The sequence below is a fragment of the Hippoglossus stenolepis genome, chromosome 23 (assembly GCF_022539355.2).
Source record: "Hippoglossus stenolepis isolate QCI-W04-F060 chromosome 23, HSTE1.2, whole genome shotgun sequence".
In the NCBI taxonomy this organism is placed as follows: Eukaryota; Metazoa; Chordata; class Actinopteri; order Pleuronectiformes; family Pleuronectidae; genus Hippoglossus; species Hippoglossus stenolepis.
The window spans coordinates 835,565-847,055 of record NC_061505.1 but is presented as its reverse complement, the minus strand read 5'-3'; the positions used below and the strand labels follow the sequence as shown (position 1 = coordinate 847,055).

General features: G+C 49.0%; 2 protein-coding genes across 4 annotated transcripts in view; both read left to right on the top strand.

Annotated features, from left to right (window-relative positions):
- Nucleotides 1-3,466, top strand: part of LOC118102856 (copper chaperone for superoxide dismutase) — a 5,951-nt gene extending 2,485 nt beyond the window's left edge. Inside the window, exons 3-8 of the mRNA XM_035149414.2 lie at nt 1-56; nt 200-374; nt 867-927; nt 1,233-1,310; nt 1,433-1,536; nt 1,827-3,466. The exon at nt 1-56 is cut by the window's left edge and continues 82 nt beyond it. Of these exons, the coding sequence (XP_035005305.2) occupies nt 1-56; nt 200-374; nt 867-927; nt 1,233-1,310; nt 1,433-1,536; nt 1,827-1,980 (628 nt within the window). The 3' untranslated portion in view covers nt 1,981-3,466. The remainder of the gene's footprint in view (nt 57-199; nt 375-866; nt 928-1,232; nt 1,311-1,432; nt 1,537-1,826) is intronic.
- Nucleotides 3,467-3,928: 462 nt separating this feature from the next.
- rbm14b (RNA binding motif protein 14b) lies at nt 3,929-10,087 on the top strand. Of its 3 annotated transcripts, none has more exons than XM_035149413.2 (4): nt 3,929-4,057; nt 5,808-6,160; nt 6,528-7,557; nt 7,783-10,087. In XM_035149413.2, the coding sequence occupies exons 2-4, from the start codon at nt 5,812-5,814 to the stop codon at nt 8,093-8,095; spliced, it is 1,692 nt and encodes a 563-aa protein (XP_035005304.1). In that variant the 5' UTR covers nt 3,929-4,057; nt 5,808-5,811; the 3' UTR covers nt 8,096-10,087. The 3 variants fall into 3 exon arrangements, with proteins under 3 accessions (XP_035005304.1, XP_035005302.1, XP_035005303.1); XM_035149411.2 differs by having other exon boundaries at nt 6,507-7,557; XM_035149412.2 differs by lacking the exon at nt 3,929-4,057 and adding an exon at nt 4,555-5,693 and having other exon boundaries at nt 6,507-7,557.
- Nucleotides 10,088-11,491: the final 1,404 nt, after the last annotated feature.

Sequence of the window (11,491 nt, the reverse complement as noted above, 5' to 3'; positions counted from 1 at the left end):
GATTGAAAGCACCGGGCGCAGGGCGGTGCTGAAAGGCATCGGAGGATCAGAGCAAGGTTCGTAACCACAGGAGTGAAGCAGGACCTGAACTCCACCTTCAGTCCAACATCCAGCTTCAGTTGACTGGAGACTCTGAATTGAGCGGAGGTGTGAATGTGATCTGGATCTGGATCTGCTTCAGTCTTCGTCTCTTCCACAGATCTGGGTGCAGCGGTGGCCATGCTGGCTGGTGCAGGACAGATCCAGGGGGTGGTGCGTTTCCTGCAGTTATCGGAGGAGCGCTGCCTCATAGATGGGACCATTGATGGTTTGGAGCCCGGACTCCACGGCCTCCATGTCCACAGCCTGGGAGACCTCACACAGGACTGCAGCAGGTGGGACCAGTACATTCAGGACATTCCCTGTGGAATAATGGGGACAAATGGTATTTTTACTCAGGAAAAAAGTTTTTAAGAAGCTCAGGAATTGAATTAGCATTTCAGAGGAATCAGGGACTACATAGTTATATTATTGGTGTTTTTTAAACAGTCCAGCCAATGAACAAGCAGGTTATATTTTCAACAAGAAACAGACAAGGATATATATAAAGAAGCAGATGGGACATGTACACGTCATGTACATTTTTCTTAAACATGGTTTCTATCATTTAATCCCTCTGGTGTTTGCTGGACGCGTCGTCCATCTTTGTTTCACGTCTCCCCTCATATTTCTAATCTGCCTTTTAACGATATATATATATATACATCCAGTTAAAGACAGAAACACAAACAGTGTAGTACAGATCATTCAGTCGCCGCTGTGCGTCCCAACACACACAGTTAAAGTTTCACTGCTGACTGTTTTAAATCAGTTTGTCCTCTCTGCAGTTGTGGAGATCACTACAACCCCTTGGGAAGACGGCACGGTGGTCCAGGAGACGCTGAGAGGGTACGCTCACATCTCTCATGTCACATACCAATGCTCATGCAGTTCTGAGCCGGAACATCAACACAACATTTAGTGCAGAACTTGAGTAAATAAATATTCCTGTTTCATAAATCCCTCACAGCCACACAGCCAAATGGGGGGGGGGTATTCTTCTCAGATTTGCCAATTTATTCCCACAGGAGCCATTTTGAGCTGCAGGTGCTAAATCTTCTATAAAGTGTGTGAACGAGCTGCTGCAGCTCTTTTAAAATGCTCTTGATTATATCTGTGTCTTTATTCCTGTGGTGATGTTGGACTTCATGCAGCATGTCGGGGATCTGGGGAATGTTGTGGCTGGACCCAGCGGCAGAGCCTCATTTAGACTGGAAGACAATCAGTTAAAGGTAACACACATATTCAGTTCCTCCAGGTCACTACAGTGTCTGAGTTTAATGAATCAGAATCTACTTTAATAAACAATCCGTCAGCTTCTTGTTCGTTGATGCCCGTGCTGTCGTTCCTGCAGGTTTGGGACGTGATTGGCCGATCGCTGGTCGTGGACGCGGGCGAGGACGACCTGGGCCGGGGGAGGCACCCGCTCTCCACACAGACAGGAAACTCTGGGGAAAGGTGAGCAGGCAGATGAGACCTGTCACAGACATATCAGTGTTTGTGTTTGCTGATGATTCAAGGTTTTATATCACAGAATAAAACAAAGTGCTCTGAGCTGAATTAGGATTATCTTCACCTATTGGGGATTGTTTTGTCAAAGTACTTGTAGTTCAGTATTTCCAATGTTAAGAATACAGTTTGATATATTTAAAATACAGTGCAGTCACAATGATAATATGATCACTCTATAAAAGGACCAGTTGGCTGCAGGTGACTTTTATTTGTCCCGTCTCTCCTCTGGTGTGAAGACTGGCCTGTGGGATCATCGCTCGATCTGCTGGCCTCTTCCAAAACCCCAAACAGATATGTGCCTGCGATGGCGTCACCCTGTGGGAGGAGCGAGACCGTCCGATAGCCGGGAAAGGTCGAAGCAAGGCGGAGACGCCAGCAGCTCACCTGTGAACCTCGGGCACAAACGCTGACGCGAGCTTGAGCAGAAAGAGAGAAAGAAGACGCAGAGCTGAGGCCGAGACGTCCGAGCACTGAGGAGAATTCCAAACCCTTTCAAAGACAATCAAAGAAAATAAATCATTTTTCTCTGTGATGAAATCAAACGCTGCTGCTCCCTCTGAGGGTTTCAAATGCACTAACGCTAAAGAAAACCGGTCGGGACTGTGACAGTCCCCTCTGCTGAGCTAGATGTCCATTAATGCTGTTTCCTGTTTGACACAACTGTCTCATCACCATCTAGATGGATGTGAGGTGTCTGTTTGGTCCTGGTGGAGACAAACGCCCTCAGTTTGCTATTAAAGTGTCTAATTTAATTACGCCCGCCTCCTAAAACGAGCAGGAGTCATAAAAGCCCTTCCTCTGCCAACACGGGGTTTGTTCAGCTGTGGAGCAGAGAGTGGATATTCACCCCGAGCCTGACGGGACAGAAGGTTTTAATGATATCTGGGTTCTGTCAGGTTGGATGAACGATCTTCTTGATGATTTACTCTGCACGTGCCTGAAATCTGTGGAAACAACGGCCCAGGTCGGGTTTGGACGCCTGTTGGGTTCGGCTCAGGCTCAGTTAGTTTCTCTCAGGCAGAAGACTGCGTCCTGAGCTGAACTCTCCTGCGATTATGTGGAAACACTTTGGAGTAGCTCAGCTGATTTGGACAAAAACTAATTATGATTTGGTGTAAAATAAATTAGGAAACATTATTTACTAAATATTTTGGTTGTCATACTTAACATTTTCCAGCAGTTTGGTAGAATTAACATGAAAATCCATGTTGTAATGAATCCATGCTGTTTGCATTGGGGTAAGAATTCAGGATTATTTCCACTTATTGGGTTTGTTTTGTCAAAGTAGCTCAGTCGGGGCTTGTTCACTTTCAATCCATGAGGTGGTGTGAGGGCCTCGGGTAAAGCGAGGTTAGGAGGAGCTCAGGGGAGAGAGAGTCAAATTCCATCCGGAGTGAAAGGGCAAGAGGGTAAAGGTTTGAGGGGGGGGGGGTAAAGTGCTCAGCTGTTCTTTCATCGTGGAGTCTGAGCCAACTGTTGCTTCTGGGCTTTAGAGCCTCAAAGTGAAGGAAGCAGACACATTCTTCTTCTCTCTCGTGTTCCATGATTTGAAATGTGTTGGATTAACCCTGGTGGAGACGTCCATGTTGGGACAGCGGCTGCACCACGCTGGCTCTGTGAGCGTCCAGCAAGTTCTGCATTGATTTGATTTTCAGATGGAGCATCGCTCTAGTTCTGGTGGTGCCTGGATACGTTTACTGCATTTCCATTTCTGTGTGAGGGCAGTGACGGCAACGTGAATGTAGGGGCCGCAAAATACAGATTTAAAGAATAATAAAAATGTAGTAAATGCCTTTCGGAGTTTCTTGCTTTGTATGTCTCAATATTTCCAGGTGGTGATGATATCAAATAAATCTTTACATTTGAAAAACTGGAACCGGATAAAGTTTAGTATTTTTTAGGATGATAAATGTCTATTCAAAATGTTGTTGCTTAATTATCTGTCTGTTTTTTATATATCGAGCAAATCATCCTCCGTCTGTGGTTAAACTGTCATATTTCTTTTTGAGTTCTTTCATCACTTGTTGATTCTGAAGAACAAATGTCACTGGAGCCTTTTCGAGGTGGAAGATTGATATGATCTCAAAACTTTGACTTCAGTCTTGAAATTCAAGTTCTTTTCTCAACATTTTGACAGAATCCTCTGATCTGTTTATTAGTATCTTTATTCTCCACATTTCTGATTTTCTTCTCATCACTCAACGATTTTTTTCACAAATTCGAATTCTTCCTCTGATATAGTTTGAGTTTAATTCTCATTATTCTCACTTTATTCTCATCCATCAGACTTTATTCTATCATAATAGATCATATTTCATGTGGATATAATGTTATAATGTTTTCTGTGAGTGCATGTTCCCAGTGTTCCAGTGACTCGTGTTTACCAGGCCCCCCCCCCCTGCAGTAGTATGAGCCCGACATTCAAACGGAAGCAGACGCTACCATTTTGAAACACAGCACCGCCGAGGTAAGATGGAAGATCCTTTCTTTGATCCGCGGTATTCTTCTTCTTAGCAGCATCAATGTTCTTATGAGTGTGATGGAGCTGGTGTGAGCTGGGACCAGCAGAACCAGTGGGACCAGTGGATCCAGTGGGACCAGCAGAACCGTGTGAAGCAGCGTTTCTCGGGTTTAGCGACGCGCTTCACACGGTTCTGTGGTTGTTCCCCGGGATCGTGTCGCTGCTCCACCGGATCCGAGGAGGACACGTCTCCGAGGGTTCGAACACCGGCCCGAGCCCACGTTTACCGTCTTTAGATCAAAGCCTCTTTTCTTTGTTTGCTCGATGCTTGTTTTCGTGTCTGGTGAAACGTCACAGTCCGAGTCCGAGCTGCAGACACGTTGTTCCACAGCAGATCTTCCGCCTCCGTGGTGTTCCACAGGAGATTCTGCTTCTATAGGTTCTGCTTCTACGTGTTCTTCTACGTGTTCTTCTACATGTTCTTCTACATTTTCTTCTTCTATCTGTTTTTCGTAGAAATGGCTCCAGCTGTGAAATGTGATGACTCAGCGTCGTGCTGCGTCATCACAGAACCAGCTTCCCCCTCAGGGTCGAGCTGACAGGAAGCCACAGTAGTTCTTTGTGTATATATACATATGTAACATGTATATACATCTAACATGTGTATATACATATCTAACATGTATATATGTCCTGAACGGGCTCAGTTACACTGCTCTCTGAGGAGGAGGTGATCAGGCAGCTGACCGGAGCCAGGAAATAGACTGTCCTCCTCTGGGGTCATGTTCCTTTGATCTGCAGCTCCTGGTTCAGGAGAAAGAAAGGGTGTCCTCACACTTTGCTCCTGGTTCTCCTGGTTCTCCTGCAACATGGTGAAGCTCCATGTGATGGACGGGCTGCACAGCGCTGTCACCAGGACGGTGACTCATAGCTCTGCAGGGATCAAAGCCTCCTCTCAGATCGGATCTGTGATGTGTTTCCTTGGTTTCTGAAGGGAAGCCCTGCTTTGTTTGACCTGATCTGAGGTCTGTGGTCAGCTCACAGGCAAATGTGTGGTATTCAAATGGCAACATTTGAATGTTGATCTCTCATTTCATTCCTGACCTCCGAATCAGTACATTCTGTTATTTAAGAGGAAGCTGGATCTTTAGTCTTTGGTCTGTTCGATGCTGATTTCAATAATAACAACTTAATTCAAATGGCACCTTTTCAAAAACAGCCGTTACAATGAGGACAGCAAATATTAAAGTCAACAGAAAAGATAATGCAACAATAAAATCAAATACTTCCGCATTTAAACTGGAAACAGGGTTGTAAAGGCACAATAAAGAAAAGGATCAAATCAGTAATAGCTCAAGACAATTTCCTATAGTGTTCAGTAAAAGTATGTTTTTCACTTCATGCGTGATTATGAGTTAATTTAATTTCTTACACCAATGATCTTGTGTCTGGTTTAGAATAAACAAATGTTTCATGTTGGAGAAATAGAACAAAACTTGAACACTTTACATCTGAAGTCAGCAGCAAACGTCCCAGACAGCTTAAAGACAGGCAGAAGAAACCGGCTCAGCTAGGTCCTGGTGTCCTTCAGTCCCGTCCTGTGTTCAGTGTCTCCTCCTCGTCACACCACATAGAGCCGAAGGTGTGGATTTGTGCTCACTCAGTAGTTGTTGAGTCTATGGCGGCCGGTTGCTGCATTGTGCAGTTAATCCTGTCACTTATCTCACAGTCACATCATTCCTCTGTTTCCCTGCAGCGCCATGGACAAGAGCAACACAGTGAAGCTCTTCGTGGGCAACCTGGCATTGGACACCACCCAGGAGGAGCTGTCGGCCATCTTCGAGCCCTACGGCCAGGTGGTCAGCTGCAGCGTGCTGCGGCAGTTTGCCTTCGTGCACCTGCAGGGCGAGGGCGCCGCCGAGCGCGCCATCCGGGAACTCAATGGGCGGGAATTTCGTGGTCGTAACTTGGTGGTGGAGGAGTCGAGGGGACGGCCGCTGCACTCCACCAAGGTGTTCGTGGGTAACCTGAGCGGGATGTGCACCACTGAAGATCTACAGCAGCTGTTCCAGACGTTTGGAAAAGTTCTGGAGTGTGACAAAGTCAAAGGTGAGTGAAGGACATTTAAATAGTTCAAACTGCTCCCAGTCACATGGAAGTAGTGAGGCTGAAGTTTCTGTAGCGCAGGTCAGAGTTGTTGTGTGTTTGAGTGCCTGCAGATGTTCTGTACACTGACACTATGTTATGAGTATGATATGTTATGATATGTTATGTTATGATATGTTATACCAGTTATATGTAAGGATAAACCAGTGCAAAGTTCTGAGTGCAAAACAAGATCCCCTCCCACATCCCTGTAGTAAAGATAGACCAGTAAATACTAATAGAAGTAATAAGTAAGTGCTTGTGGCAAAGCCACTGTGATCCTAATTGTTTTCCCTGCGCTCAATGACAGCCAGGCATTCCTCTTCCACAGGCTACGCCTTCGTTCACATGGAGAACAAGGAGGACGCTCTCCAGGCCATCGAGGCCCTGCATGGCACCTCCTTCAAGGGACGCCCCCTGTCTGTGGAGCTGTCTAAGGTCCAGCCCAGCAAGCAGGCGCCTACAGGGAAGATCCCCTGTGTTAACTGTGGAAAGCAGGGCCACTATGCTGGAGAGTGCCCCGTGGGGAAGCCCTCTCTGGAGCAGTACCAGAGCCAAGCAGCCGTCCTGGCTGCCGCCGCCGCTGCAGCCGCCGGCCTGCCTCTACAGGTCCAACAGAGTGTGCACAACTCAGTCTACAACACCTCCACCTTTGACCCCACATATGCAGCGCTCACTGGGATAACCACGGGAACACGCACTGACGGAAATCCAGTGAACCCAGCGGTTTACGGTGCCCTCGCCAGCCAGGTGTACGGTGCCAATGTTGCCAATCAGCTTTATGGTTCGGTGGCCAATCAGGCAGCTCTCACATCAAGCGCCGCCCAAATGTACAGCTCGATGAACCCCAACATCTACGGCCAGGTGGCTGCGAGTCCAGCGGCTGCTGCGGCGGCTGCTGCTGCAGCTGCATACTCAACTCAAGTTTACACCCCCACCATGGGCAACCCCCCCGTCTACCTGACAGCTGGTCCTGGGATAGAGATGCCGACAGCAGCCGCTGCAGTAAACTCTGCATACACTGTATCTCCGGCAATTTATGGTGCTGCCGCACCGGCCTACGCTCACATAAGCGCCATGGGAGCGGACCATACTCAAGCCATCTTCGAGGCAGCCAGGCAGGCACATTACTTTGCCCAAGGCCAGCACGTCTTTGCCGAGCATCAGGCGGCGGCGGTGGCTGCAGCAAAATCTGGTGAGAGGGACCGTAGTCCCCTCCGGAGGTCGACGCCCCTGCTGCCGGACCCTGTGATGAAGCCGTTCATGTACCAGCGAGTCAAGCCACGCCGACCCCTCCTCCCCACCCCTGCTGGTCGAGCAGCAGAAGAGGCCGCCGAGGCTGCGGAGGACCCCATGGCCAGGTAGGACAGGGTCATGGATGATCATTCATAGTTGTCCTGATACAATCTTACCTGCACAATTCTCAGGGCTAGTTTAGGCCTTTTTTGCATTTTCCATAATTCTTGTTTGCATCATTGCTCTGTTGTTACTCCCTCTGTGTTGCCACGTGCTTCCATAAATACCCTTGCTCTTCCTCTTCCTGTATCTTCCTCTCCCTCCCTCAACCCACCCTCCTCCTGTCTCAGGTACTATGCGGAGTACTACCAGCAGCTGCAGCAGTACCCTCAGTTCCAGTACGCCTACCAACCACAGAGCACAATGACGGCCATCCCTGGCATGTCGGCCATGTCCGCGGTCCAAGCTGTATCTGCGATGTCCGGCCAGCAGGTCACTACGCTGGACGCCCTCAGGCCAGTGGGCCCCTCCGCTGCGGCAGTGGCAGCCGCCATGGCTGCGCCCAGGGTGTATGAGCCGCCGTTGCCGCCGCCCACGCGCAAGGAGGCCATCCTCCGCCGCCCCGAACTCTCCCTTCACACGCCTGAGCCCCCCTTCCGATAGTCACACACAACTCTCTGCCCCCTCCCATCCCTCCCTCTCTGCCCTGAACCCCCCACCCCCCCACATTTCTTCTCGACCACCTTACAGCAGCTGTATATGTGTGTATGTGAGCGTGTGTGTGCGTCGGGATGTGGGGGAGGCTTTAAAGCTGGGGGCTCCTGGGTTTATTAACCTGCTTCATGAGGGACTTGATCATCCGACCTTGGTTTTGTTTGCATACACACAGTGCAGCCACGAAAGGGAGGCTCTCCTCTGTTGGGCATTCTTTGTGTGTCTGTTTTACTTTATCGTGCCAGTCTCACACTTGTGCCAGTATTAGACCGACCCAGTCGGCCCTTCCTTATGCCTTTATTTCCGCAAACCCAGTTATGATTTTCTCAGGCCAAATAATCTATTACAAAAAAAGACTTCGGTTTTGAACCCGCCATCGTCCTTTCGGCCTAGATGATCAGTTCGGGCAGCTAATTTTGAAACCTTTTTTGCCTTATGTTGAAGAGTGTAGATGTGTAATGTAATCAGATGGGGAGTCAGATATATTGTGTTCTGGCTGCACTGAAACGTGTCCTCCAGAATCAAGGTCGTTGTGTGTGGGCGGGCGTTTGTCTTGAGTGTGATGTGGTGTGAATGAGAGACAGACAGAGAGACATGTGCAGCACACAGCAGCTCAGACTGCGTCCTCCAGTAAAAACCCGTAAAGCACACATCGTACTGTAATGTCTGGATCTCTCCCTGAATCCCCTCCTCACCTTCTTTGCTCTTTAACCTCAACGCTGAACGACACTGCTTCGCCTCTTTCTAACGACAGCCGCCTACCTCTGAGAGTCAATTTCAGCGTAGTAGAGTCTATTCTATTTTACTGTATTCTATTCCTCACGTCTCACCCAGTCAGCAGTTTGTCCCCCTCCTCATGAGGAGGTTCGGGGTCAGCAGTTCATGGAGGAGCCGGTGTCTTGTGTAGATAGTCCTCCCTCGTATTCAGAGGCCTTTCTTTTTGAAATCGTGTATTTAGTTTGATTTAGTGTTGTTTACATGTAGTACAGGTCAGACTGGGGGGGGTCAATGGATTGTAAATGGGGATGAAACCCATGTGTGACTACTGAATGAGCTGTTTACAAAGGATCATAAGGAATCATGTGTGACAAGTTTAATCATGTGCCTATAAGCTTTGAAGTGAAGTGCATTACGTGGAGGAATCTCCCTTTTTAAGTGCTTTGACGTTTACTTTTTAATCATTTCAAGGGGGGGGGGGGAACCTTGGGAGTTCAGGAGGCTGGAAGCTTTCTTACTTTTAGATTCGTGTCGTAGGGTTTTCAAAAAGCCACAATTTTGAGCCTCACAGGTTCTGGTTTTTAAGCAGAAACAAAAGCACCAATGAAGCGAGAGGTGGGGCAGTGTCTAACAGTCTCCCCCCCCTCTTCCCCCTCTTCCCCTCCAACTATCCTCCTCTTTCCAAATTCACGACCTGCTTCGGATTGTAGCTGCTGAAAAGCTGTAATGCGGTTGTTGCATCCGATAGGTGGACTTTGCGACATCCGGATAAGAAAAGTTTGGCACGTTTCCGCATCCATGAGCTGCAAATTCCACCCGTCTGCTTCTACAATCACTTTTCTGTTTTGTTTTTGCAACTACTCCTCCGACAGCGGTGTGATGCACACACAGTCATTACCCTCACTCCCCCTCCCCTGTGGTTTTTAGTGGTTCAGTGACTTTTTGCATTTCACAGTGTAATCTCTCAGTGTCGTATATACAAACACATACCAGTTGCATCCCTTGTAGAATCAAAGTGGTTTGCGAAATGTCTTGTTTGCCATGTTTGAAAACCATAATCGTTTTTTAGAGAAGTATTTTAATTTTGCCTCTTTTTTTTTTTTTTTTAGGAAAAGACGAAAGTAAAAAAAAAAAACATCGGCATGCTTTTTATTGAGAATATGTAAACTATAAACCTTATTATAATAAAGAATGTTTGGCTGACTATTGTGACAAAAGAAAGCACAAGGGTTTGGACATTTCCCCTTCTTCTTGTTCATGTCTTCTCCACTATCTGTCTCTCTTGTGTAAAATGACCACCAGACCCATTTGACTGGGACCCGAGGGGAGACAGGTGTACATGCTGCCCAGCTTTGCTCTCTTTGGTCAGGGTAAGTGCGGGTTGGTGCTCCTTTCTCTCTCCAGCCTCTCGAACTGTGCGCAAACCGACGTTCACGTGACAGGGTTTGCTCGAGCAAAATGCATCTCAGTGTTGAATCCTGTCAAGAAAAGGATTGATTTTTAATGCAGACGTTTCTCCGCACACTGAAGTCACGGTGAGAGCTGGGGAGAGGCACACAGATAGAATGGCCTGGGTGCATTTTGATCTGTGGAGCTGTTCCTGGGGTTGATGGGTGTGCGTCTGGTCTGGTCTCTCCCTGCTGCACCGAACTCTCCCCCCTCCGTGTGTCTTTGTGTCCACTCTGCTCTCAGACCTGCATGTGTGATAATCTGTGACTCTGCCGCAAAAAACACCAAACACAGCAGCCCCACGACCGCTCTGAACTAACTATCTCAACTGAATTAGGTCACCGTGCCACCTGGAACAGGCAGCGTGCAGCCGTGCGTGAGCGTGGCGGCGCGAGCCATGGGGACGACTTTTAGCGCGACGCCATCGCAGTGGGAACTCGTTCTCTCGCTCTTCACCACCAAGGTAAATGATAACAAAACAAAAAAACAACAAACGCACTGACCTCTCCTCCTCTGCCGCCCCCCCTCTGACTGTGCCTTGACCAAACACTCCTCCTCCCCCTTCCTCCTCTCCTCCGCCATCACCACCTACCCCCCCCTCCCCGCTCCGTAACTCCTCCTCCGCTGCAAATGGCAGTGCCGCGCCTACAGCCTTGGGCTTCTCCTTGATGGGGGTGGCGGGGGCGGGGTTAGGCTCGGACCCCCCGCCCCCCCCAGGTGACAGACACCTGTCTGACATCAGCACACGAGGGGAGCGACGGCGCCCCCTCTGTCCTGCTGGTGTCAGAGCTAGTGAGTAAAAGGACGTGTGTGTGTGTGTGTGGAGCGTAAAGCGAGCATGGATGTCTGAGGAGGTGTTTCATTGATTGGTGAGGCTTGCGGACACACCCCCACCCTCCCCCTTTTGCCCGCTAGTCAACTCCTCTCCACCGCCGTATTCGCCTCCCGCCCTCCCCCCTCCCTTCCCTGTTCCTCCTCCTCACCCCCACTCCTCCTGTGCCTATGCACCTCTCCGCCGTTCAAACACAAACACACACAGCGCTTTTTTTCCGCCGCCACCGCCGTCGCCACCTTGGATCTGGGTTCGTGGCTCTGGCTCGGACTCAACTTCCCAGAACCACCCACCTGACCCAACCTCCCCCACCTCCTTTGCTGCCATAGAGGCGTGCCAGTGGACAT